Here is a 27,847-nt window from a genome sequence, read left to right on the forward strand (position 1 = left end):
CCTTGATTGTGCTCCCCCCATTACCAAATCGGTATATACCGATTCGGTAATGGTAACTGGCTTCCCATTGATTCCTATGGGCCTCCTGGCCCATAGGAATCAATGGGAAGCCAGTTACCATTACCGAATCGGTAAATACCGATTCTAAATTACCGACCCATTCCGAATCGGTAAATATTACCGATGGATTACCTACATAGCATTTACCACTTCATAAATACCGAATCGGTAAAATTCGGTATTTATGAAGTGGTAAATGTTAGGCCACCTACATATGGCCCTTAGCCACAGGAAACTTATTATTTTGTAATTAAGGAGACTAGTATGATTGTTTGTAAGACCAATTTTCAATATGAAATCTGATTATGTATTGTATATAAAATGTTATAGTATTTAAGGAATGAATTGTTTTATGTACTTTTATGATTGATTCATAAAGCAATCGAATAAAGTCTCTTTGAATTTGAACTCATGATTCTAATCGAGAATTTTTTGATCTTCTCTCTGTATAAGATAAATTGGCCTAAGTGTGAGGCAGTGTCACTCACATGTAGGAATCAGAAAACCATACAAGATGGTTTTGGTTTCACGTGGAAGGCCTCAGGTTTGAAGTATCTGGGCCAGCTTATAATTAGAGGTCTACATAATATGGTGGTTGATGTTATCCAGCCATTGAGTAATAAGATGGAACAGGACTTTATGAGATGGCCTGCCTTTTAGGTCTCTTTTTTACGGTATGGTTTAGATGATTAAGATGGTGACGGCTCCCAGATATAACTATGTTTTTGGTACGCTTCCCTTGACTGTTCGTGCGCGTACCCTTCACTCTATAAATCAGAGCATAAAGGGCAGGCACGAAAACTCAACTTAAATCGTCAAGGTTACATCTGGATTCCAGATCAAGCGGGCTTTGGCTTCCTGACATGTGGCTTTTGTATTTGGCTGAACATTTATAACAACTGGCTCATCTGTTGGTTCCTGTTACTGGTCGGCCACATTGGGTGGCATGGTAGCGGAATATTGCTAAGGCTCCTTTGGGTTTAAGTATCTTGTACAATTCTTGTGTCTTAACAGCACCGCTTTGTCCTCCGACCATAAGAGATAAATGGGCCACTTGGAGAGATTTGCATTGACTCTTGAGAGTGGATAGTACAGTTCATAAGGACGCACCACTTTTGGAACACTTTTTTGAATTACTGTAGTTGGAAAACAGATTAGATGGCTTTAATGGAAGGAACTGGGAATATAAACAATTAGAGACCTCCTTGATGGGGACTCATTCTGTTCCTATGAATCCTTTAAAGCAGAATTTTCTCGTCCCCAGTCACAGCTCCCAAAGTATTGGCAGGTGCGGCATTGCTTGAGAGGTAAACTAGGGCGGGATCTGATTTATCTACCAGCTTTGCTGATTGTGGTTTACATTAGCCTGTGGGTTTTTTCCAAGGGTGGTGTGTCTAATATGCACCAAATACTTATTGACAATTTATACGCATGAGATACTTATTACACAACTAAATCTTACTGGCAGGAACGGTTAGGAGGGGACTACTCGGAAAGTGACTGGAAGGAAATCTTGGATTATCATGATCGCTCTCTCAGAGAAGCTTGCTTATTTTGAAATTCTTCTGTATTGGTATTGGTCTCCATCCAAGTTGGCCAACGCCCCACCTAAGATACATATTGGCATCATATATGGAAAACACTTAGTTCCACTAGTTTTATCCCTTTTAAGGAGTCAGATAAAATGGCTCGGTTTCATGACTTTGTGCATTTGGAAAATAGGACTTCCCATTGGCATAGATGGATGTTGTTGGCCCTTATGGTGGCTAAGATCGTACAGCACAGAATGCATCAAGAGCGGATAACTGAGCTTTATAGGTTGGCTGAATATGAACGCTGACTCTACAAGGTTCATGATTAAATTCGTGTTTTTGATGAGGTTTTGGGTCCTTTTTTGAGACTGTGACAAATGACTGTTATCCTTTGGCATGGTACTATTTTATTTATTCATTTAATTACGATGGTGTTTGGAGCGCTTTTATTTTAGGATTAGAGTCTGGGATAATATGCCTGGGGTTTGAGGCGTACTATGTTTGTTTATCTGGAGTGCATTTTATGTGGGGGATGGTTACCCTAGGTATTGTCTAAACTGTGCTGGTTAAAAATGATGGCTTTTTTGTCTTACTTTTTTTTCTTTCTTCTTTCTTATGATCATATTTTACCTTAGTGGGATCCTATATATGAATATTAGTATTTTATTTAAAGTGAGGTACTTTGTGGATTACTTTGATTGTTATTACAGTTTTTTGTGCATTATGAAAATCACAATAAAGAAATGTTTTTTAAAAAAGTATGTGCTGTAGCCAAAAGCTAGCAACAAAACTTAAAAATAAATATACAATATGCAGTATCCATATTTTCATTACAAAAGCTTCATTTACTTAAAGTCCTTACAATATCATACAAATCCTTCTGACAGTTGACCACTTTCACCTTCACAGTGTAAATTCACTCGCCATGTTGCTCATAAAGCTGTCCGCCATTAACTCTAATAATACACCACCCCAATCTCTGGAACTATACTCAAAAAATAGAATGCCCTGCTCTCATCATCCTATGGCTTTGTGTGCTGCTCTATGCAACATTTTTGTTTTTGCTGAGATCACAGACATATAATCCATACCGACACTAATGCCTTCTGGTGCTTGAGCGTCAAGAAACTCAATACAAAATGTCTTTTTATGTCCTGGGCACATGCTCTAATATCTGAAATTGTATTTGGCTTAAACCATGCACATTATCTTGCCAATGTCCTGTAAGGGGATATTTTTCTTCTGATATTAGAGCAATGCTCATTCTTCTTTTATAACAAAGCATTTTATTGTTTTTTTATAAGAAGAAAAGAGAGGACAAAAACATAAACAATACAATTGAAAGCATTACAGAGGATGCATTGTATACAGTTTTGTTGAGTTGTTATGACACATTCAAGTCAGTAGGCAAAATTATATATTCAGCAATACTACATTATAAAACAACCTTACTCATTCTTCAAATGGGTAACCTGTGAGAAGGTATACATAAGATCAACTTAGTGCTATACATAAATCATGTGGATCACAGTAGGGGAAAATTGGGGTTATATAGCTTACAATGAAACAGGATAAGATGGTATACAAAGTCAATGAACAGTAAGAACAACATTGAGGGAGATCAAGATGATAAAGGGAGAAATAAAGGACAGAAGAGATATGCAATAAGCTTTGTAGAGGGCATGAGGCAAGCAGAGTATTAATTCTTATAAATCTACTGTGATTGAAATAGATTTGACTTTGTTTATAATACATCTATTTGTGGTGGATTATGGTGAATCAACCTTTTGTAGGTAACTACAAGGTTATCCCATATGTGGGTTACATGTCTAAATTTTCAAATAATGGGTTTAGAACTCCTCAAACGTAAGTGATCCCTTTGCACCCAGTATGAATAGAAATGCAATTGAGGGATTTCCACTCTGTCAAGATAAGGTACGTTTTGAAGCAATGGTTAGCATCAGGCAAGTGGGTTCAGACCTGCTACTAATATGGGATTATGAGGGGCTGTAAGAATGCCTGAGAATGTAACAAAATCTAGGTCAATTTGTACTTTAAGTATTTCTTTAAAGTAAGCACAGCTGCTCTCCCAGAATGGCCTATTACATTTTCCAGTGAAGAACGTCTGTTCAAGATTGTCCAGCGACTCATAGCAGTTCTCACATTTGTCAGATTAGATTTGGCCTATATCCACAAGTTTGGCTGGAGTCCAAAATGTTTCATGTAAGGAGGACAATCTGCATTGAGGTATTGAGTGGATACATTTGTGTTTACAAGTATTATTGCAAATATTAAGGATTTCATTCTCCCCTTTGGGTTGCAACAGTGAGGAGAGCTTGGTTTTACTATAATGTAGGTACTTGTATATTTTTGATACTAGGTGACCTGAATTCTTTGGGTTTATAAGTAGTAAAGGTAGACCAGGTGGTTTGAGACACTCTTGTTTGGATAATTTGGCCTTACAGTTTTGAGAACTCTGTAGATTATATATTGGTAATAGAGTCGGTAGATTGAAGTTCAGCAAATAAGAGAGGCCTGCTACCCTTCACCAAATTGTTGGCCAATGAGATGGTGACTATGTGCCAAGCAGATCCTTTATTTTGTTAACAGTTTTTTCATCATTATGTTTGAAGGATTCATAAAAGTAATTGGTGAATAATATGTCAACGTATTTAATAAATGTAAACTGCCATTGCAAGACAATCTATTTTGTGGTATCTGGGAAACTATGGGCCAAATGTAGGAAGCCAATTTGCGATCTCAAACGCTGTAATTTGCGATTCCCTAGTTTGCGATTGCATTTAAGGAATCGCAAATAGCGATTCCTTAAATGCAATGTAAATAGCACAAAAGAAAGTGCAATTTAGCCTTAAGGAATCGCAAATTACCACCAACTTCAAGTTGGCGGTAATTTGCGATTTCCTTTAAAAAAGCACTTTTTTAAAAGTGCCATGTGGCACACATTCATGCCCTTAGGCACATGTGCATGAAGGTATTCCTTGATTGCGAATCGCAATTTCGATTCGAAATTAAGGAATATTAAGGAATCGCATAAAATACTGCGATTCCTACCTACATGGCATTTTGCAAGTCCTTAATAGCGATTCCCTAAAAATCGCTATTAAGGAATCGCAAAACTGCTTTTACCTACATCTGGCCCTAAGTGCCCGATTATGTGCTCAAAGGTCCCACCACCGGACCACCATTGCGGTCGTCGGGAGAATGCCACCAAGCCGACGGCATCCCGACCGCCATATTACGATTACACCGCCGGGCTGCAACGTTGTTTCAGCGGTGCCATGGGGGTAGGATGCTTCGATCATAGAGTGCCTGAAGCATATGCCGCCACCGTGGCAGCGATACGTGCACGTCGGGTGCACTGTGTACCATGCACCATGTTGTGCATGGCACACAGTGCACGTAGAACAGTGCAATAAGAGGGGGGCACCTTTGCCCAATGTGCAAATTTGCCTTGGGCCCTGTTTGGTGTCCCTACCCTGCCTTTCCGCCAACCTATTTATGGCGGGATGGTCGTCGGAAAGGCAAGTTGTGATTGGGATGACGGTGCTGGCATCAGCACCGCCTCCCATCCCTGCCACTTTCCCTACTACTGTGGAATTTAGGATCCTGGCGGTGGCCACGGACTTGTAGCAGTCCGACTGCCATGATCATAATCGGGCGTACGGACCACCAAGGAGGCAGCGGCGGTCGGACCGCCACAGCGATTACATCGATCTTCGGACTGCCTTACTCGTAATCAGGCCCTAAGCCTATTAAGTGGAAACACTTCCATTTTTTTTGTCAAAATTCTTTTTATTGATTTTTTTTAGAGAATAAGACCGTACAATTGGACATATCCTGTCCCTCATAGTCTCCCCTCAAAATAGGAACATCTGCCAGTGAAAATTACAGTTCTACATAGTGTAAGAAAGATTGCAATATCTAGTGCCCCTTCGGTTCAAGAGGATGATTCTTGCGAGTAGATATTCTTCAGCTTCTTGGTGTTCTTAGTATATCTTCTTTCCTCGCCCTCCCCGTTTAATAAACCCTAACTGCGGGAACAGAAAAATACAAGAAAGTTGAAAAACTAAATAAAGAAGAGAATGATAACCCAAAAAGGATAAATAAATAGTAAATCAATTCTGCTCACTAATGCCTAGGCATAGCTGCAATGTCGTATCCCTGCTTATTGTCATAGAGGAACTTTGGACAATCAATATGGCCGCTTAATTGGAGCCCTCCTGTGTCAAAGGGTGTGGTGCTCTAGAATTGGAACAAGTGTAATGCTCCTGTCCTCGGGGAGCATGCTGTGAGTGGAAGGCCTCTAGAAAGGAATGACAAAAAGGCGCCCCATGCATATTCGACATTTTTAGCCATCCCTAGATGTGTCTGCCATCCTTTCCATAGTCAAAGCCTGTCATAGACGCATATGCCATTGTGTGAGGGAGGGGGCCTCTGAATTTTTCCACGTAGCCGCTTTCGCCACCTTGGCTGCTCCTAGGCAGAGCCACATTAAAGAATTATCACTTTTAGTTTAGTATTGCAGTACTTCATCTCAAAGACCCAGGAGAATACTCCCTGGTGAATCCGGAATGGTGTAGCCCAGAATCTCTTTAATCTGTGCCAACATTCCTGACGAGAAAGTCCTGATGGTTGGGCAGTCCCACCAAATATGGCGGAAGTCTCCCAACAAACCACAACCCCATCTACTGAGGACCGATGTCCCCAGGAAGATTTTCTTCAACTTTGTCGGTGGGGGAGGGGCAGTTCGGGGGGGTGTTTAGTTAAAGTTTGTTTACCGCACACCAAATTCTTGTCTAAAGTGGCACACCGCTCTCGAGGAGCATGTACGGATATAATCCTGAGTTCACAATTGGAATGTTCATTGTATCAGTTGTCATGTGAGAGAAATGTATTGTATATGAACATGGTCTGTAACTTCCAAAGAATAAAATTAATAAAGAAAAAAAAAAAAAAAAAAGAACCTTTGTCAGGTAGAGGTACCAGTCATATAATAACTTGTAACGAGCCTCCCGGAGTGATTACATTTAGCGATATAACTCCACAGCTTCCTCCAGTCCCCTTCTAAAACTTTTCTCCCCAGGACATTTTCCCAGAAGGCTAAATGTCTTGGCAGAGCAGAGTGCTGGGTTGTGAGGAGAAGGTTATGTAGGAATGTGATAGTGCCCCTAGATGCCCTCGCTGTCTTTACAAACTGCTTGTTAGGAGTTAGCCCCCCACCCCCCGTCTCTGCCTCCCTAATATCAGGCATCAAAGCTCAATGCTTCAGCTATAGATAATGGAAGAGTTCTGCAGTCAGTAGATTAAAATTCCATCTACAATTTTCGAACGTCGGGATATCCCAATTATGGAATACATCTGCTAGAGTGAGACAGCCTCCATCCCTCCAGGCGTCGAATGGGCCAGGCTCCATTCCCAGAGGAAATGCTGGATTGAAGTGCATAGGAGTGTGTGGCGAGGGGAAGGTTGTCCATCCGGCCCTCTAGTTTACACTATCTCAGGTTTTGAGAGTAGTCTTCATGGAGGTGCTCAGATATGCATTGGTGGGGCCGTGTTCTTTCGGTTTCCACAGAACATACCATATAACTCGTCCTACTATTGCCCGATCCATATCTAACCAATGAACCTCAACTGTGCTGCCTGGTAATAGAGGTAAAAGTTGGGTAATGCTAATCCCCCCTCCCTCTGTGATCGTATTAATAATCTCTGCCGTAGGCGCACCCTACCATCTTTCCAAAGAAATCGGAGGCACAAGGACCCAAGAGTTGACAAACAGTCTTGATGAACCTCCATAGACGGAGCTTGAAACAGGTACAAAAACTTCGGAAGCACCGTTGATTGCATGTAGTATCCTTAACCATCGGGGACCAAAGTTTAAGATCTGTTCTCAGCTGTTGCAAAAGGGGGGGGGTTCACCTGATATAGCGCCAATAAGCTGGGTGTGATCTTTATTCCTAGGTAAGTGATATCCTTCTTTATCTCCTGAAACGGAATGCCCCCAACAAGACTCCTTATTTCTGCTTCAGTGATGGTTAGGTTCAGCAGATAAGATTTGGTAAGCGGGATACGCAGACCCTTCAGTGTTTCAAAGATCTTAGGTTCTGTCTGTAAGGCTGTTACATAATTCTGTGGTGATGTTAGGGTGAATGAGACATCATCAGCGAATAATTATATTTCGTGTTCTGTCTCCCCAAAAATAATGCCTTTAATCTCCAGCGTAGATCTTTTTTTCGCCGCTAAGAGTTCTGTGCTCCGGGCGAAGAGTAGCGGCGAGAGGGGTCACCCTTGCCTTGTACCTCTACCCACTTTGAAGAGCCTAGATTGTCCTCCATTGCTCACTACACTCAATTGGGGTTCCGCATAGTTGGCCCGGACCATTGCAATAAAGACTTCACAGAAGCCAAACCTTCTCAGTGTGTGGAACATGAAAGGTCCCGTCCAATGGATCAAACGCCTTCTTGGTGTCAAGCCCCAAAAGGACTGCCGTAATCTGCTTTTTGATTGATTTCTCAATCAAATGGAGCACTCTCCTGAGGTTAGCGTGGGTTTGTCGGCCCTTAATAAACCCAGAGTGATCTGCCTGGATCAGGTCTGGCAACAAATCCTCCAGAAGTGTGGTTAGGATTTTCTAATATATCTTAGCATCTAAATTGAGAAAAGCTATCGGTCTATACGAACTACAGAGCTAAGGGTTCTTTCCCGGTTTAGGTATAACTGCTACCAGGGCCTCACTCATAGAGCGCATCACTGCTTGTTCCGTCGCTATGTGATTAAAAAGAAGAGTTAAATGAGGAACCAGGTCAAAACAATAAGTTCTTTAAAACTGAGATGTGAGGCCATCTGGCCCCGGCGATTAATTAAGTTTTAGGCCCCCTATCGCCTGACATACCTCGTCCTCCGTGATAGGTGCCCCCAGCAGTTCATTCTGTGTCGCTGACACCTGGGGGAGGTTTTTAGTATGGAGAAAGCTCAGCTGTGCCACTTCCTCCACTGTCTCTGCTATGTATAAAGTTTCATAAAGCAACTTAAATTCCTCTGCCTTCCTTTCCTCCATGACTATCAGCTTTCCATCCTTCCCCATTAGATCTCCTATATATTCCCTCTCCTGTTTGATCCTGAGCTGCCTTGCTAAGTGTGCCCCCACTTTGTTTCCCTGTTCATATGCCGTCTTTTTTAGTTTTAACAATGTGAACTCTGCTCTATTGATGTAAATTGCGTTTAGTTTCCCCTTTAATGATGTAACTTGCCTCCAGAGCATTAAAGTTGGAGATGTGCTCCAGTTCACAGTTTTTCAGTTCTTCTTCTCTCGCGGGTTCTCTGTGTATTTAGCTGGGACATCAATTGTATACATTTACACCGTATTACACCGTCAAAAGCACCCCAGTTATGTAGAGGATTAGTTTCCTTGGGGAAGTTTAGTTGGAAGGACTCTTGCTTTCCTGAGTTCGTCCTGCTGGAGTTTATCTCTCACCAGAGGCCTGGGGAAGTACCACCTGCCTCTCTTGGGTTGTGATAAATACCACTCCAACTCTGCCGAAAACGGGGCATGGTCGGAGATTGCAATGGGGTGTATGGGTGCCGCTCTTAGCTCAGGGAGCAGGGTTTTACTAGTAAAGAATGACCCGCCCCTCCACTCCTTCCTAAAGGTCCTTAATTCTGATGATGTCGCGACGCAACATATTTTCTTAATCTTTGTTTTTCAAGATGGGTGCTTGCAGTTGAGCCTTTGTAGTTGCTCCTCTGCTTGTTGTGTGTATTTTTCCCATTCTGTCATTTTAGTTTCTAGGTCTATTATTCTCGCTCCCACTGAATCGACATATTGCTGGATTGTCGTCAAACAATCATTTAATTATGTCTTGAGGGCCTCCAGGGAGGATGTGAGATCGGTCTTGTGTTGAGTGTGTAATTTGCGTTTGAATTCTCGCAGGGAAGCAAGAAGGCCATCCTTCATTAGAGCCATGCCTGTCCCGTTCCCGAGCTCCCCTGGGTGCTCTTGTTCATCTGTCTTGGCAAAGTAGCTCGAAACCCTGCTGGATTGTGGTTGAGATTTTTTTGGCAGCATCAAGATGTATCCACTGTTGCAGAAGCAGGGTGAATACTGCAGCGCACTGCCTAGTCTTCGTCTAACCCCCCAACTGGCTCTATGCTCCCTCTTGCCGGTCCAATCACTGGAATGACCCGCCCCTCCACTCCTTCCTAAAGGTCCTTAATTCTGATGATGTCGCGACGCAACATATTTTCTTAACCTTTGTTTTTCAAGATGGGTGCTTGCAGTTGAGCCTTTGTAGTTGCTCCTCTGCTTGTTGTGTGTATTTTTCCCATTCTGTCATTTTAGTTTCTAGGTCTATTATTCTCGCTCCCACTGAATCGACATATTGCTGGATTGTCGTCAAACAATCATTTAATTATGTCTTGAGGGCCTCCAGGGAGGATGTGAGATCGGTCTTGTGTTGAGTGTGTAATTTGCGTTTGAATTCTCGCAGGGAAGGAAGAAGGCCATCCTTCATTAGAGCCATGCCTGTCCCCTTCCCGAGCTCCCCTGGGTGCTCTTGTTCATCTGTCTTGGCAAAGTAGCTCGAAACCCTGCTGGATTGTGGTTGAGATTTTTTTGGCAGCATCAAGATGTATCCACTGTTGCAGAAGCAGGGTGAATACTGCAGCGCACTGCCTAGTCTTCGTCTAACCCCCCAACTGGCTCTATGCTCCCTCTTGCCGGTCCAATCACTGGAATGACCCGCCCATTCTTTCCTGGTTCACTTGGCATCCCCCCCCGGGTACCACTGCTTGTCTCCTGCATGCTTCCTTCCCTCCGAGGACTATCAACTCTTTCCAAGACCTGTTTCTTGTCTCTCACTGAGGTGCGGTCAGGATGCCATTTTGGAGTCAGGCATCATTCTTCAACTACGATGGCTCCCTGTCGTCTTTTGGATCGGGGATGGCTCTGATGTTTGTGAACTGGTTGGGGCAGCCAAGACCATACAAGCGGGGGTCAATCCTGCCCGATCCAGTTCATAGGTGGTTTAACTGCAAACCTCCGCCCCCGCAACTGCAATTCCAAAGTCAGGCATTAACCCCCTGGTCCCCGGTGCCTATTTCTGCCGTCCTGACTCAGCCGCTCCCATTTCCTCGGGTGCTGCTTCTCATTTTCGCTTTTGCTCCTTGTGCCGTGCTGTCTGCACGCGCCAGTTCTTCCTCTTCGAAGCTGTCCGTGCTCTGGCTTGATTCCGACCTCTCTCCCAGGGTTCCGACCTCTCCATTGCTATGTAAGCCCTCTCAGAATTCTGGTACGTCCTCAGAGCTGGGACCTCATTCACGCCGCCCTGTTGTCCCTGGCCCTTTTGCATTAATCCGGCATCATCCAGTAAGTTCTTGGCAATCGGGCACCTTCCTCCATGGCCCTAGCCTGCGGCTGCTGGCCCCTGCATCAGAGCTCTGAAAACGCAGCTGATTAGTGCCTCAGGCCCATCATTTGAATTCGTTGGTGGCAGAGCCTCTGCGGATTACATCCATTCGGACATCTTGGCTCAATTATAATAGCACTTCCATTTTATCTCAAATTAAGTAATATGTTGGTAACCCTCAGAGCACTTCCAAATTATATTAACTAGGGACAGGATGGATTTTTCAGTGCCTGCGGTGTATATCACAATTTTATCATCATATGCTGCTGATTTAAGAGTGCATTACTTAAAAGAGATAGTGGTTATGCATGGGTTGCTCTTAATGTGTCTAAGAAGAGGATCAATGGGCAGATACATACCTTTACCGAGTTAAAATCAGTCTGATCGAACACCATTTAATCTTATCTTTGCCTGAAGGCATGTGAATGAGTCCATTGTCATTTTGATAAATTGATTGCCAAGAGCATAATGTTGTAGGGTTACTCATAGATAAGACCAGGAAACCTTATCGAAGGCCTTTTCTACGTCTAATGCGATTGCGGGCCATGGGTGACGTATGTTTGTGCTCTTGCTGTCACAGATGCGGGTGTTGTCACTGGCCATTCTGCTGTTTACAAAGTATATTTTTGAAGGGTCTATTCATTTATGTATTTAGTCATTTGTATGGGTCAGCAGCTTCCTAGAAGGATGTACTGGTGCTAATAGCCTAATATACTGATCCCACTCTACACATGATTAAAGCTTATAAAGTGAAGTCTTAGGCACGGGGAGATTAAGTGATTTGCCCAGAATCACAGGATGTTCAGCGTCATTGCTGAAACTCAAACCAAGTTCCCCAGATTGAAGGTCGACCGCCCACGTTAGGCCAACTCCTCTCCCCTAATTATTACTATTGCATCTGTATAATGACATAATCTCACAGGATATTTTATAAAATAATTTTCGAAATTAAACTCTCCATCACGTCCAAAGTAAAAGTGGTTACCTGATGATAAAACATATATTTCCTTAAACTTATTTAAACTCTTTCTGTAGTTGTTCCTTTTCACAACTTGGATTTTTTTTTTGTTCAAAGAGTACTTGTAGACCCAAATTGCAAAGAAACTTAAACAAATGTATTTTGGTCTGCAAAAATAGTGGAAGATATTGGAAGTATTAAGTAATACATGTAAAACAATTTCCACAATGTGAGGAGTACTTGTAGACCCAAATTGCAAAGAAACTTAAACAAATGTATTTTGGTCTGCAAAAATAGTGGAAAATATTGGAAGTATTAAGTGATACATGTAAAACAATTTCCACAATGTGAGGAGTACTTGTAGACCCAAATTGCAAAGAAACTTAAACAAATGTATTTTGGTCTGCAAAAATAGTGGAAGATATTGGAAGCATTAAGTAATACATGTAAAACTATTTCCACAATGTGAGGGTGACCAGTCCATTCTATTATATGTGCGTTATAGCTAGGGCTCCCGGTTTTATGGTATTTATTTTTTGAACATTTCTATCTGTATTTATCAACATTTATTTTTTGGCCATCTTATTGCTATTTACCCATATTTATTTTGTGTTTTGTGAACAGATGAGGTGATAACTTGTATATTTCCCCATTTATTTAACAGTTAAACGTGCACTCATACTTCACTGCATGTCAGGTTTTAGCACATTACACAGCCAAAAATAAGATAATAAGATGACATAAATTAGCATGTTAGCACACATATATGTATGGAATAATGTAAGCAAATCTCATTGAGTTTTGTACCTCCCCATGTTGCCATTATGTATTGTGTACTACAAAACAATGTTCACAAGGAACTGATTTGAAAATAATCATCCATTACATACAACATCAATAGTTGTTTTTGAATTAATCTCTCACATGCACAAAACCAAATCAATGAAAAACACAGTAAGCCTTCACACGTCCTATTGAAAACTACCAAGCCGCAGCCGAGGTCTTTATTTAATACACACTTTTTTTTAATTCATATATAAAAAACATTTTATATATACACAACTCCTCTCTATCTTACATTCGCAGTGCAAAGTGAACCCCAGTGAAAAGAACCATAACCTTACAAATAACAGAAAGTAAAAAACAAGGGTGTAAAAGGTTATTGGAATAAATTATAATAAGGACAGTTTATATACAATATGCAATAATCCAGTCAGGGCTGTCTCTTATTTTGTTGTCGACAGCGTTTCGACCCACTTTTAAATACCGGGTCTCATCAGGACTGTAATTCTGGGGACTGAGGGAAAAGAAAGAGGGGAAATATAACTATACTAAAATCAATTATTAATTTACTGATATATGAAATTCGAAACCTTGAAGGCTTACAAATTATTGGCTTACCAGAATAAAACATACAGTCGTCCTTATAGGATCCAGTATGCATCAAGATGTGGCGGATGAGAAAAATACATCCAAACCTATGGGTAAGGTATATTTATTTTTAGTAGAAGTTCAATCATGAAGGTATCCAGAGAAACACCACGGTGTAGTATATTTTAATGCACTTACTTGGGCTTTTTATTATTCCTCCTCGAATAGGGGTCAAGGGGTACACCCAATAATTAGGGAGATACGAGCTTCCCAAGATATTCTTAGTTCCTATCTCAACACTTCTGTAATGTATTGAAAACTTTAATCAATACACATCTCGTAACCATGGTTAAACACTAAAAAAACACTTAGTTTACTTACATATTCTACTTTTTGGAAGAGAAGTGCAAGTCTCCTTCTATCCGTGCTGACTCTGCTGAATACGAGAGCGAAGGCGCTAACCTACCATAAAAAATGAATGAAATGTGTTAACCATAATTCCTTACTCTATCTTGGAAGTATTAACTCATAAGTGTAGAGGACTACTTACTTTGTGGCCATTAATCCAATACGTAATTACTCCATGTTGTGTCCGTAGCGGAATCAATCTCGCTGGCTTCCAGACCCGGAAACAACCGGTATCTTTATCTGCCAATACCAGAGGAAAAGACGGCGAAAAAAGCGGCCATCTTGTAGCGGCTAAGAATGTTCTAATAGCCTAATTATTAATGAGTGCGCAAAATGTACTCTAATCATAGGACATTTAGGGAGGACCAAAAATATTATAGTAAACGGAAAACCCACTATCAGGTCACTTCATTAGTGAATTTATTAAAACAAAGGGTCAAGATGGCGAAATTAGTAGCCATCTTTTGTTGGAAAAAACCACATTATCGACTTCCATTGTCTAAAATGGTATATTAGATGTTGAAATTATAAATCATTAAAGTGGGTATGAACATAAACATAACGGAAGGGACAGATAACCAACATGTTCTGTATCTAGAAGAATGGGCAAAGACGGCGAAATTAGTGGCCATCTCTTGTTGGGAATGAACATTACAGAGTTTCATCATCTAAAATGGTATAGTTTATAAACCATCGGAGTGAATATAAACATAAATATAACCGAAGGGACAGGTAGCCAGACATAAGGGTAATTTCTCTTGTATGGTGGCATATCAACGGATATATCCTAACCTGAAACAGTTACAGGTGTGATGGACATCTTAAAGGATCACTATCCTTTTGTGCGGAACACTCTAATATGAGACGCCTCTACCTGAAAGAATGATCGCCTATACAGTAAACACTTTAAATCGATAATGCAATTCATACGATGTATCATTATTTCAAAAGTTTTTACAGAACCATATCATTTTAAATGACAACTATCAAAAAATACAGTGTCAAATCAATTTGTGATGTAATCCTTAGACATTCATCATCATCATGATCATCGCTAAATCATAACAATTGATTACAATCCATTAATTCACGTCATAATGTTGTCGTAACCATCATATCTGCATGTACAACAATCACAATATACAGCAATTAATTTTTCTATGTTATAAAAAAGTTTTGTTACCCACTCAGATTTTGATAATATGGAAATTTTAGAAGTCAAAGCATGTGATCATATATAGTTTAATCCAGATGTTATACAGTGGTCTGCTTGTTGACAGGGCCCTGTCAAATACCTCAAGAAAGACAAGTAGTTAGTGTAAACTAATACATTTCCGCCACTCCTCAAGGTTATTCAAACCATTCTTGATAGACCCACACTTGTCTATCCATTTACATTCTAAAGTCTGAAGAATAAGGGAGATATCTCCTCCCCTACGTGGAAGTTTCGCTTTCTCCACCACTTGCCAAATCAAATCATTGGCTGTGTGGTCCTTTTCAATAAAATGATCGACCTGGGGGGCATTCATCACTTTGCACCGGATACGGCTCCTATGTTGGCGGATCCGCGCCTTCACTGGTTGCATAGTCTGTCCTATGTAAATCAAATTACAGGGACACCAAATGCAATAGATAACATTAGATGTTGAACAATTCGTTAGGTCATACAGTTTGACCTTGATATTGCCATGTGCAAGGAACTTTGTTTCTCTTGTCAGACTACAGGCCACGCAGTTCCCACATTTATAATGTCCTGTCACAGCTGGTAATGACCATAATTCTTGTATGGTCCTTTCGTTCTGGTATACACTGGTGTCTGAGTGAACCAGGTGATCTCTGATGTTTTTTCCTTTTTTAAAGGAAAATAGGGGCATTTCTTTGCAGCAATCCATGGTGTTTAAAGTGGACCAATGTTTTTTAATTATCCGCTGTATCTGCGTGCTCCATGGGCAGAAGGTGGTGACACACACAACTTTTTTTATTGGTTCTCTCACTGTTTTCTCCAATAGGACCTCTCGGGGACTAAACCAGGCCCTCTTCATTGAGGTTTTTACCAATCTTTTCGGATAACCTCTTTCACGCAACCTAGAACTTAAAAGGTTTGCCTCTATAAAGAAATCTTGTTTCTCTGTACAGTTCCGTCTCAACCTCAGAAATTGGCCATATGGTAGGCCATCTCTGAGGGACCTAGGATGGAAACTGTTATACTGCAAAAAAGTATTCCTATCTGTGGGTTTGTGGTACAGTGTAACATTTAGATGATCATCTCGGCATCTGATTTTTAAGTCTAGGAAAGGTACCATTTCTTTATTTTTGTAATATGTGAAAGTGAGTGCAGATTGACAAGTGTGCAAGTATGTTATGAATAGATCCAGATTTTCTTCAATGTCCGCCCAAACAAAGAAAATATCATCTATATATCTCTTCCAACACTTGATATTAGTGTGGAAGGGATTAATAGTATTAATGATATATTTCTCTTCTAGGTCTCCGACATAAAGATTTGCCCAATTTGGGGCAAAAATTGCGCCCATAGAAGTACCTGAGCATTGCTGATAATAGTCAGAATTGAACCTAAAATAATTTTGTGTCAAGGCAATATTTAGCAAATCAATGATAAATTCTGTAGGGACCTCTGTTGGTGCTGGTCTTTACAGAATTTATCATTGATTTGCTAAATATTGCCTTGACAAAAAATTATTTTAGGTTCAATTCTGACTATTACCAGCAATGCCCAGGTACTTCTATGGGCGCAATTTTTGCCCCAAATTTGGCAAATCTTTATGTCGGAGACCTAGAAGAGAAATATATCATTAATACTATTAATCCCTTCCACACTAATATCAAGTGTTGGAAGAGATATATAGATGATATTTTCTTTGTTTGGGCGGACATTGAAGAAAATCTGGATCTATTCATAACATACTTGCACACTTGTCAATCTGCACTCACTTTCACATATTACAAAAATAAAGACATGGTACCTTTCCTAGACTTAAAAATCAGATGCCGAGATGATCATCTAAATGTTACAGTGTACCGAAAACCCACAGATAGGAATACTTTGTTGCAGTATAACAGTTTCCATCCTAGGTCCCTCAGAGATGGCCTACCATATGGCCAATTTCTGAGGTTGAGACGGAACTGTACAGAGAAACAAGATTTCTTTATAGAGGCAAACCTTTTAAGTTCTAGGTTGCATGAAAGAGGTTATCCGAAAAGATTGGTAAAAACCTCAATGAAGAGGGCCTGGTTTAGTCCCCGAGAGGTCCTATTGGAGAAAACAGTGAGAGAACCAATAAAAAAAGTTGTGTGTGTCACCACCTTCTGCCCATGGAGCACGCAGATACAGCGGATAATTAAAAAACATTGGTCCACTTTAAACACCATGGATTGCTGCAAAGAAATGCCCCTATTTTCCTTTAAAAAAGGAAAAAACATCAGAGATCACCTGGTTCACTCAGACACCAGTGTATACCAGAACGAAAGGACCATACAAGAATTATGGTCATTACCAGCTGTGACAGGACATTATAAATGCGGGAACTGCGTGGCCTGTAGTCTGACAAGAGAAACAAAGTTCTTTGCACACGGCAATATCAAGGTCAAACTGTATGACCTAACGAATTGTTCAACATCTAATGTTATCTATTGCATTTGGTGTCCCTGTAATTTGATTTACATAGGACAGACTATGCAACCAGTGAAGGCGCGGATCAGCCAACATAGGAGCCGTATCCGGTGCAAAGTGATGAATGCCCCCCTGGTCTATCATTTTATTGAAAAGGACCACACAGCCAATGATTTGATTTGGCAAGTGGTGGAGAAAGCGAAACTTCCACGTAGGGGAGGAGATATCTCCCTTATTCTTCAGACTTTAGAATGTAAATGGATAGACAAGTGTGGGTCTATCAAGAATGGTTTGAATAACCTTGAGGAGTGGCGGAAATGTATTAGTTTACACTAACTACTTGTCTTTCTTGAGGTATTTGACAGGGCCCTGTCAACAAGCAGACCACTGTATAACATCTGGATTAAACTATATATGATCACATGCTTTGACTTCTAAAATTTCCATATTATCAAAATCTGAGTGGGTAACAAAACTTTTTTATAACATAGAAAAATTAATTGCTGTATATTGTGATTGTTGTACATGCAGATATGATGGTTACGACAACATTATGACGTGAATTGATGGATTGTAATCAATTGCTATGATTTAGCGATGATCATGATGATGATGAATGTCTAAGGATTACATCACAAATTGATTTGACACTGTATTATTTGATAGTTGTCGTCATTTAAAATGATATGGTTCTGTAAAAACTTTTGAAATAATGATACATCGTATGAATTGCATTATCGATTTAAAGTGTTTACTGTACAGGCGATCATTCTTTCAGGTAGAGGCGTCTCATATTAGAGTGTTCCGCACAAAAGGATAGTGATCCTTTAAGATGTCCATCACACCTGTAACTGTTTCAGGTTAGGATATATCCGTTGATATGCCACCATACAAGAGAAATTACCCTTATGTCTGGCTACCTGTCCCTTCGGTTATATTTATGTTTATATTCAATCCGATGGTTTATAAACTATACCATTTTAGATGATGAAACTCGGTAATGTTCATTCCCAACAAGAGATGGCCACTAATTTTGCCGTCTTTGCCCATTCTTCTAGATACAGAACATGTTGGTTATCTGTCCCTTCCGTTATGTTTATGTTCATACCCACTTTAATGATTTATAATTTCAACATCTAATATACCATTTTAGACAATGGAAGTCGATAATGTGTTTTTTTCCAACAAAAGATGGCTACTAATTTCGCCGTCTTGACCCTTTGTTTTAATAAATTCACTAATGAAGTGACCTGATAGTGGGTTTTCCGTTTACTATAATATTTTTGGTCCTCTCTAAATGTCCTATGATTAGAGTACATTTTGCACTCTCATTAATAATTAGGCTATTAGAACATTCTTAGCCGCTACAAGATGGCCGCTTTTTTCGCCGTCTTTTCCTCTGGTATTGGCAGATAAAGATACCGGTTGTTTCCGGGTCTGGAAGTCAGCGAGATTGATTCCGCTACGGACACAACATGGAGTAATTACGTATTGGATTAATGGCCACAAAGTAAGTAGTCCTCTACACTTATGAGTTAATACTTCCAAGATAGAGTAAGGAATTATGGTTAACACATTTCATTCATTTTTTATGTTAGGTTAGCGCCTTCGCTCTCGTATTCAGCAGTCAGCACGGATAGAAGGAGACTTGCACTTCTCTTCCAAAAAGTAGAATATGTAAGTAAACTAAGTGTTTTTTTAGTGTTTAACCATGTTTACGAGATGTGTATTGATTAAAGTTTTCAATACATTACAGAAGTGTTGAGATAGGAACTAAGAATATCTTGGGAAGCTCGTATCTCCCTAATTATTGGGTGTACCCCTTGACCCCTATTCGAGGAGGAATAATAAAAAGCCCAAGTAAGTGCATTAAAATATACTACACCGTGGTGTTTCTCTGGATACCTTCATGATTGAACTTCTACTAAAAATAAATATACCTTACCCATAGGTTTGGATGTATTTTTCTCATCCGCCACATCTTGATGCATACTGGATCCTATAAGGACGACTGTATGTTTTATTCTGGTAAGCCAATAATTTGTAAGCCTTCAAAGTTTTGAATTTCATATATCAGTAAATTAATAATTGATTTTAGTATAGTTATATTTCCCCTCTTTCTTTTCCCTCAGTCCCCAGAATTACAGTCCTGATGAGACCCGGTATTTAAAAGTGGGTCGAAACGCCGTCGACAACAAAATAAGAGACAGCCCTGACTGGATTATTGCATATTGTATATAAACTGTCCTTATTATAATTTATTCCAATAACCTTTTACACCCTTGTTTTTTACTTTCTGTTACTTTGTAAGGTTATGGTTCTATTCACTGGGGTTCACTTTGCACTGCGAATGTACGAAAGAGAGGAGTTGTGTATATATAAAATGTTTTTTATATGTGAATTAAAAAAAAAGTGTGTATTAAATAAAGACCCCGGCTGAGGCTTGGTAGTTTTCAATAGGACGTGTGAATGCTTACTGTGTTTTTCATTGATTTGGTTTTGTGCATGTGAGAGATTAATTCAAAAACAACTATTGATGTTGTATGTAATGGATGATTATTTTCAAATCAGTTCCTTGTGAACATTGTTTTGTAGTACATTGTACTTACCCGGTTCGCAGGGACATAAGGGTTGCTCTTGTAATTTTGAATATAGCCATTATGTATTGGCCATGCTGCCAATATGTACAGCTATTGGCCTGAAAATCAGTAACCTCAGCTTGGGGAGACACGTAAAAGAAGCCAAATTATCTGCATATTTCTGCTTTTACTAATAAATACAGACAGGCAACAATGTTTTCTGTCTGTATTTATCTGTAAAATCAGTAAAAACTGAAAACAGGGAGCCCTATTTATAGCCCATGGTGCTTGTAATATGGCAGAAGGTAGAGTTGCCATGTTTTGACAGACAATCCTAAGCACCAACCTCTAAATAAGGCCCTATGTTTTCTTTGTGCGCCTTGGTTGTGTTTCTATTCCTTTTTATGATATTTTACTTTCTGTTGTCCTTTGATCTTGGTCTAAAAAAGACAATGTTTGGTTTGACATGCTCCGGATAGTTGTATTAATTGGATAAATACGCATTGCGTTAACTATGGCTACTTTCCCACATTTAAATACAATGGACCCTATTAAATTCCTATAATTGAAAGTTGACTTACCATCTGTAACCACGAATTCAACTAATGCTAATTGCTGTTTAAAAAATGACAATCATTTGAATATGGGTTATGAATATTTTAGGGATCCTCCTAAAGATGGATATTTATGTGAATACAATTTGGTCTCATCCCTACTTTGTGCATTGTGGGGCAACGGTTAGTGATTACTCGAGACACGTTACTTGCTGCTTCAGAGTGAGGTACATATGAAGACCACTAGGCATATTATGTTTTTTTGTCTGGGATTAAATGATATTCACTTAAATATATCTATAATTGTTTTAACTCCATTATTAAATGCAACATTACTATTCTTTATTAATGAGAACTTAGTTCTTGATTCACTTTTAAATGTCTAATAATATATTTCCACTATTTTACAATTTAATGTTGATTAGCTTATAGAGTATTCCTTCATAAACCTTGCATAAACTGCAGTTTACAAAAACAGTTTGATTGTCCATTCATTTTGGCTGCATTTTATGCCCTCTCAATAGGATGTGCATTTTCTACTAAAAGCCCCATCTCAACATAGGAGCTAGGATTATACTTATTCTTCCTCTACATTGTTAACTTGAAAGGCATCATAACAAGATCTTGAAACAAACTATACTCCCTAGTGCCCATAAGTACAACAAGAACACATATAATCAAAACCATCCAATTATGTTGCAAAAGTCCCAGCAACATTCCTGTAGCCAGCCATACTAGTGTGTAACTTCTGGAAAATCTTCAATGTTATGTTGCTTGTTTCTCCATTCTGTTCATGTCACTCGTGTATCTGTTCTGCTCCTATACCAAAGAAAATACATTTTAGTGTTACCCAAAATAAACAGATTTCCCCAAACCTTCTCTTCACAACCATTTAGTAATATATAAGTACCTCCAAAGCACATTTGTGCAACAGTCATCATAAACATTATATGATACCAAAACCACCATCACTCAAATTGCAATCCCTTCAATCATCCTATACATGGGTGGGATCAGAGTAAAAGTAATCCACTGCAGGGTATGGGAAGAATAATCCTTGCCTCATGGCCTTATTAGAATGTAAATGTTCTCAATAGTTAGGAACACTTTATTTAATGCCATAATTGGATGTGAGAATTATGCTATTTCAAAGCTCATGTACTCATAGTTAACTCCATATCCAGCACTGGTTTAAAATTAAATTGCTTAAATTTTGATTCTGAGAACCAATTCACAGCTTTGAGATGTCCTGAAATGTCCTCCTATCTATAGCCCAGAAAAAAAGCGTTGGCAGCTGTGGCTCTCCTAAAGAACGAGCCGGAAAAAGTGGTACAACAATGTCAGTCTTCTGCATTACCTATCACACCAAAGTGCTAACGTCGAACAGAACTCTGCAGAAGAAGGTTTACAAATGGAAATCAACACTTGCTGTACTCTCCCTCTCTTAGTCTACATTCCTTCGTGAAGTCCTGCATACCATTCAGAGGTTAGGATTATAAGGGAAACCTTGGTAAGACACAACTTGAACATTGTTTTATCATTTATATCTTAAATGCAACAATTCTGGGGTAAACACCCCACCAGACAGATCCAATGCTCCGTCATCTAAAACAAACTTGCAAGAAATTAAACACAAACGCATTGCCATTTTTCCTGAGATTTATTTTATGAGTGAATTTTAATTTGTCGCCCAATCAATGAAGTGCTACAGAACCTTATTGACATGCCACACATGCAATCCTCAGTTTCAGTGGAAGCCCAAAAGGATGGTATGAGACTCTTAATTTTGTGTAGTAAACGCAAATAAAAGCTTATTTAAAGAAATTAAGTATCCATAGACTGGACACAAGTAATGTTTCTCCCATATCTTTATATATTAAAAGAGATCTTTTATGGCTTCCTTTATTACCCAACTGATATAGCTTCTAATTCCGCCACTATAGTTAATACTCCAGATGAAGTCAGAAAACCTCCATAAATCTTCTGTTGTCTCTTTAACTCAGTGCTAAGTGTATATTTTGATATTGCTCCTTTTTATTTTTCAGTATTGTTTTTTATGAATTAATAATTACAGTACATTCACTAGATTTCTTGTTTATGCAATAGAGTTTCAGGCTCTGATGGTTTCTTCTACCCATACAGGATTTTCCTCCCCCCTATCCCCTCTCTCCCTCTCTTGCCCTTCTTCTTTCACTCATAGGTTTTTTGTCTGTTATACATTTAGAGTATTCATTAAGCTGTGATTTATCCTATATAATGTTACTTCCTTGTATGCTGCAATTTATTCTTCAATAAATTTTAAACTTAAAAACAAAAAAAAGAAATTAAGTATCCTATTAAGCAATTCCTTTCCCCAATACTTTTCTTGAAAAACTGGCAATGTTTGTCACATGTTCCCAAGTGATCAAGTTCGCTATTACAAGCACCAATAAAATGTTCCACTCCAGTCAGACCTGTATCTCTTATGGGGGCCCAGCACACCAAGCCCTCTCATAGTACAGTGAAACATAGGTTGAAATGCCGGGGACATGTCAGTGTCTCTTTAAATCCTTAATGCCATCAGTAACAGAGACGCCTCAAGCATAATTGGATTTGTGAAAGTTCTCAGATCCATCAGAATCATAAGTTCCTAGGGTAGCAGAATTGTAAAATCCAAAGAAAGTCCAAGGAAGTTTAATTAGAACTAGAACCCAATAATGCAATCTCCAAACTGGTGTCACTGCTACCATATTATCTCTCTGCTTTCTCAAATGGGATTTCCACTCTGTTGAGGTATACTGTGCCACCAGTCCTCAAAGCTGCAAGAAGATGTCTATTGCTACCACATTCGGGTCCAGACTTGATCTGAAAAACTCTGGAAGTTAAGTGTTCATCCAGTAAGCATACAGATCCATGTAACAGGGGCCCCACCTGGACATCAGAGCTCAGAATATCTTAAGAGGAAGACACCTGTCGCTGAAATCCACTAGATGCCTGGAAATCAGGTCTCTTTTACATTGGATTTCCTTGGAAAATACTCCACAGTCAATGCATTCTTCTGGTCAAGGTAATGGAGCTAGAAGTCCATGGCCACCTCTGCCAAGAGTCTGGAGCTAGTGTATTCCAATCGGTTTATGTACCTGGACACGTACAAATTATCCATATGGAGGAGGATCATGTATCTTGCTTTGTCCTTCATGTGACATTTGATTGTGAATGAGACCACTTAGAGTTCAGGTAGTCCATGTGGAGATGCAACTCTTCTCTGGCCCAACTTCTGTCTCTAGATATAACCAAGCATCAGGTGCCCCATTCTAGCCTGCTGATGTCCAACTACATTAAGTCATCTGGACTAGATCTAAAGAGGGACTTTACACATTACGCATGTGTTGCAGCTACCTGATCCTGAGAAAGGGTGATTGCGCTGGCATAGGATGAGCCTTTTCTCAAATGGTGATCTTTAACCTCTGGAGAGCACTACAATTTAGGTTTAAATCTTTTTTATTGAGATTCATAAGCAAATAAGAAAGGCCCAATATTGCAATACATACATTATCTCTTGGGCGAAACAAGACCTGTATGTCTAGCGTGCTGATGGAAGAAAGAAGGAACCAAAAAACAAATATAAAGGAAATTAAACTTATTCTACCCGTCCCCCACCACCCCCATCCCCAACCCTCGTTCACCGGTCGGACTGTCGATGAAAGACCCCTCTAAGCCGCCTTGTGCGACTGTATGTCCTGTCTCTCTACTGTGTGCGGTTCAGAAAGGCGCAAGAGGCGTAGGTACCTTGGACATGAGAGCTCGCGGAACTCAGAGGCCAGGAGAGATGGGAATGGTTGCCAAAGATCATCAAAAGTGGATCCCCTCTTCCTAGGACCTGTCATAGGCGCTGCAGCCAGCCCGTAAAGGTGGGGGTGCGAGGGGTTCTCCAGGATGTTTTGTGTAACAGAGCCTAGGGCAATCGCAATCTGACGGCCCGTCGAGATTTGAGCGGATATGTCAAGGGGTTCGGTAGGCCTAAGAGGACGTAGGCAGGAAACCTCGGACTTGGGTATCGAGGGGCTTATCTATCTCATCAAGGATTTAGGAGCAATAGGGCTGTATATGCTCACAGTCCCAAAGGAGATGCACTAGTGTGCCCAGCTTCCCGTAACCCCGCCAACAGTCAGGGCTCTGTCGAGGATCCATCTTGTGAATGCGTACAGGCGTGTAATACCAATATGTGGTCACCTTCATCAGTGTTTCAATTAGCCCCATGTTGCGTGCCGAATGACGTGCCCTGTAATACACACCCTCCCACTCTTTATGGCTGAGGGTCCGACCAAGATCTCGCTCCCAGCGCGCGCGGCCCGCATTATACGTGTGTGTGTGTGCTGGGAAAACAGTGTCTTGTAAAGGTCTGAAATTAGTTTCTTATCTGTCGTGCATGTGATGAGCCATTTTTCGTAGGGAGTAAGGTGGCGCTGTGCATGTGGTCTAATATATGGGTGTAGTGCCCAGTGAAGGAGCTGCAAGTACTGTAACCTTTTGGACTCGGGAATCCCAAAGACTACTGTAATCTGAGGGAAAGGGAGAATCCCCTCCACATCAAATAAGTGGCTCAGTGAGCGACATTCTGTGGGGCGCCAGCGCACAAAAGCAGTCTCATCCTTACCCGGTTGGAAGTCAAGATTGTCATAGAGTGGGGTGAGTGGGGAAGGGAAGGTAGTCAATTTATGTTTGCGGTTGGTCTGGTCCCAGGTTTCCAGGGTCGTCCTAGTAATGTCTCTTCTTCTTAAAGTCAAATCGGGTTCCCCTAACGATTGTTGCCCCCCTCAGATTTTGAGAGAAGCCTTCCTAACATGTCCAGGCCCTCCCCTTGCTCTTCTCAATAACTCTCTCGCTACAGGGGAGGTCCCTCTCTCCTTTAAGCAAGCATCCATCGTCCCCATTTTAAAAAAACCTAACACTGATCCCCTAACACTCAGCAATTATAGACCTATCTCCCTTCTTCCTTACCTGGGAAAAATTTTGGAGACCTATGTCACCCGCTGTTTGAGTTCATTCATTGAGGAATCTGGTTTCTTGGACTCTCAGCAGGCGGGCTTCAGACCCCTCCACTCCACCGAGGCGGTCATAGTAGCAGTCATGGACACCCTTAGGAAGGGTGCCGACAAGAACACCTCTCAGGCCCTTGTCCTGTTGGACCTCTCGGCGGCTTTTGATACGGTCGATCATACCATTCTGATCGACCGTGTCCATAATGCCGGAATCCAGGGAGTGGCCCTTGACTGGCTCAGATCCTTTCTTCATCAGCGATCACAGTCCGTCCATCTCTCCTCCTTCTCTGCCCCTTACACTTCCCTCCCTTGCGGCGTCCCACAGGGCTCTGCATTATCCCCTCTCCTTTTTAATTTGTACCTCCAACCCCTCCTAGCTTCCCTCCACAATTCGCCAGTCACTAGCTTCAACTATGCTGACGACCTTCAGTTGATCTTTCCTATCGACTCTTCCCCGTCCTCCTGTTTTAATTTCCAGTCGACTATGTTGTCCATTGCGGAATGGATGTATCATAGTCACTTGAAGCTGAACCCTACTAAGACTGAGCTCGTCTTGGTTGGCAGCTCCAATCATCCTTGGAACTCCTCATTTTGGCCTTCATCCCTGGGGACCGCACCGGTTCCTGTGCGTTCAGTCAAAAGCCTGGGGGTGATTATCTCTGATGATCTTTCAATGAAGCCACAAATCAACTCGGTCACCTCAGCCTGCTTTTTCCATCTTAGGCGGGTCCGTAAGATCAGTAGGTTTCTTACTAAAGAAGCCCTGACCTTAGTTGTTATGGCACTCATCACTTCCAGGCTCGACTACGCCAACTTACTGTATGCTGGCATCCCGGCCTGTCATCTTCACCGTTTAGAGCTGGTGCAGAATCAAGCCGCTCGCCTGATCTTTCACCAGCCGAAACTCCAGCATGTCACTCCTCTCCTTCACAGTCTCCATTGGCTTCCTATTTCCAAACGCTGCATTTTTAAAATGGCATGTTCCACCTTTAAGGCCCTATCACATGCTGCCCCGGCCTTTATCTCCTCTAACCTGTCTCGTTATACTCCTTCCAGAACCCTTCGATCCTCCTCTCTTAACCTTCTTGAGATCCCCAAGTATAAAAGGAAAAAGCATGGTGGCCTCTCCTTTTCTGTTTTGGCTCCCTCCACCTGGAACGCTCTGCCATCTGCTCTTCGCATCTGCCCTAAGTATGACTGCTTCCGTAGACTCTTAAAAACCCTGCTCTTTCAATCTGCATACGGCTAATTATCTCATCCTGGCTCTCTGTCATTTGTCATTCAGCGCCAAGAAACCGATGGTGAAAGTGCGCGGTATAAATATTTTAACATAACATAACATAACATAACATAGAGGTTGGGGGGCCAGTGCGCCTTGCGGAGGAAGGGGATCTTTTGTAAAGGCATGGCCGCTGATGCCCGGTCCTGAAACAACCAGTGCTTCTCAGACTCAGCGCGGCTCCACTCGACCAGATGGCGTAATTGCACCACGTGATAATAGAGCTGAAGATCAGGGACACCTAGGCCGCCCTCCTCAGGGGGTAATGTAGTGATGGTTCCCTTCATTCGGGGTCTGTGGCCCCGACAAATAAATTGTGAGAGCTCAGATTGGACCTGCTTGATCCATCCCAGAGGTGGTCTCAGTGGGAGAGCCTGGACCAAATATAGTATTTGGGGCAGTACCGTCATTTTAGTAGCGGCTACCCTACCTAACCAGGAAATTGGGTAGTGCTTCCACCGCCGCAGTTCCAAGCGTATCTGTGCCCATAGCCTGGTATAGTTGGCAGAGACCACCTCTGGCAATGTTGGTGCCAGCTGAATGCCGAGATAGGGGAGAGTATCTTCTGCCCATTGAATGGGGTGCTGAGTCCTGAGGCGCGCCAGGGTTGGAGACGACAAAGAGAGATTAGGCGCAACTGACTTTTCTACATTAACCTTAAAGCCCGAGGCCTGCGCGAAGCAGTCCAGTTCCGCCAGAAAGGCCCCCAGCGCTGGGACAGGGTCCAAGAGTGTTACCAGGACGTCGTCCGCGTAGAGGCTGATGGTATGAATATCGCTAGGTATTTAATTAAGAGGGTTACGTCTGACTTGTTGAGCCATGGGCTCCATGTAGAGCGCGAAGAGCAGGGGAGAAACGGGACACCCCTGTCTCGTGCCCCTACCTATAGGAAAGCGAGTTGATGTATGCCCGTTAACCCAGACGGCTGCTGTGGGAAAGCGATAGCAATTCAAGATGTGGGTTCGAAGCGTGCCCCCATCCCGACAGGCGTCAGTACTAGTTCTAGATAAGGCCAGTGGACCCTATCAAAGG

The 27,847-nt window shown here is 41.2% G+C and overlaps 1 protein-coding gene across 3 annotated transcripts in view; it reads right to left on the bottom strand.

Moving 5' to 3' along the window:
- Positions 1-20,235: 20,235 nt before the first annotated feature.
- The window catches only part of GPR4 (G protein-coupled receptor 4), a 612,431-nt gene continuing 604,819 nt past the window's right edge, over positions 20,236-27,847 (bottom strand). For all 3 annotated transcript variants that reach the window (XM_085625564.1, XM_085625561.1, XM_085625565.1), the window contains one exon: positions 20,236-21,334. In XM_085625564.1, the coding sequence (XP_085481690.1) occupies positions 21,312-21,334 (23 nt within the window). In that variant the 3' untranslated portion in view covers positions 20,236-21,311. The remainder of the gene's footprint in view (positions 21,335-27,847) is intronic.

This window comes from Triturus cristatus, chromosome 9, assembly GCF_964204655.1.
Source record: "Triturus cristatus chromosome 9, aTriCri1.1, whole genome shotgun sequence".
Classification (NCBI taxonomy): Eukaryota; Metazoa; Chordata; class Amphibia; order Caudata; family Salamandridae; genus Triturus; species Triturus cristatus.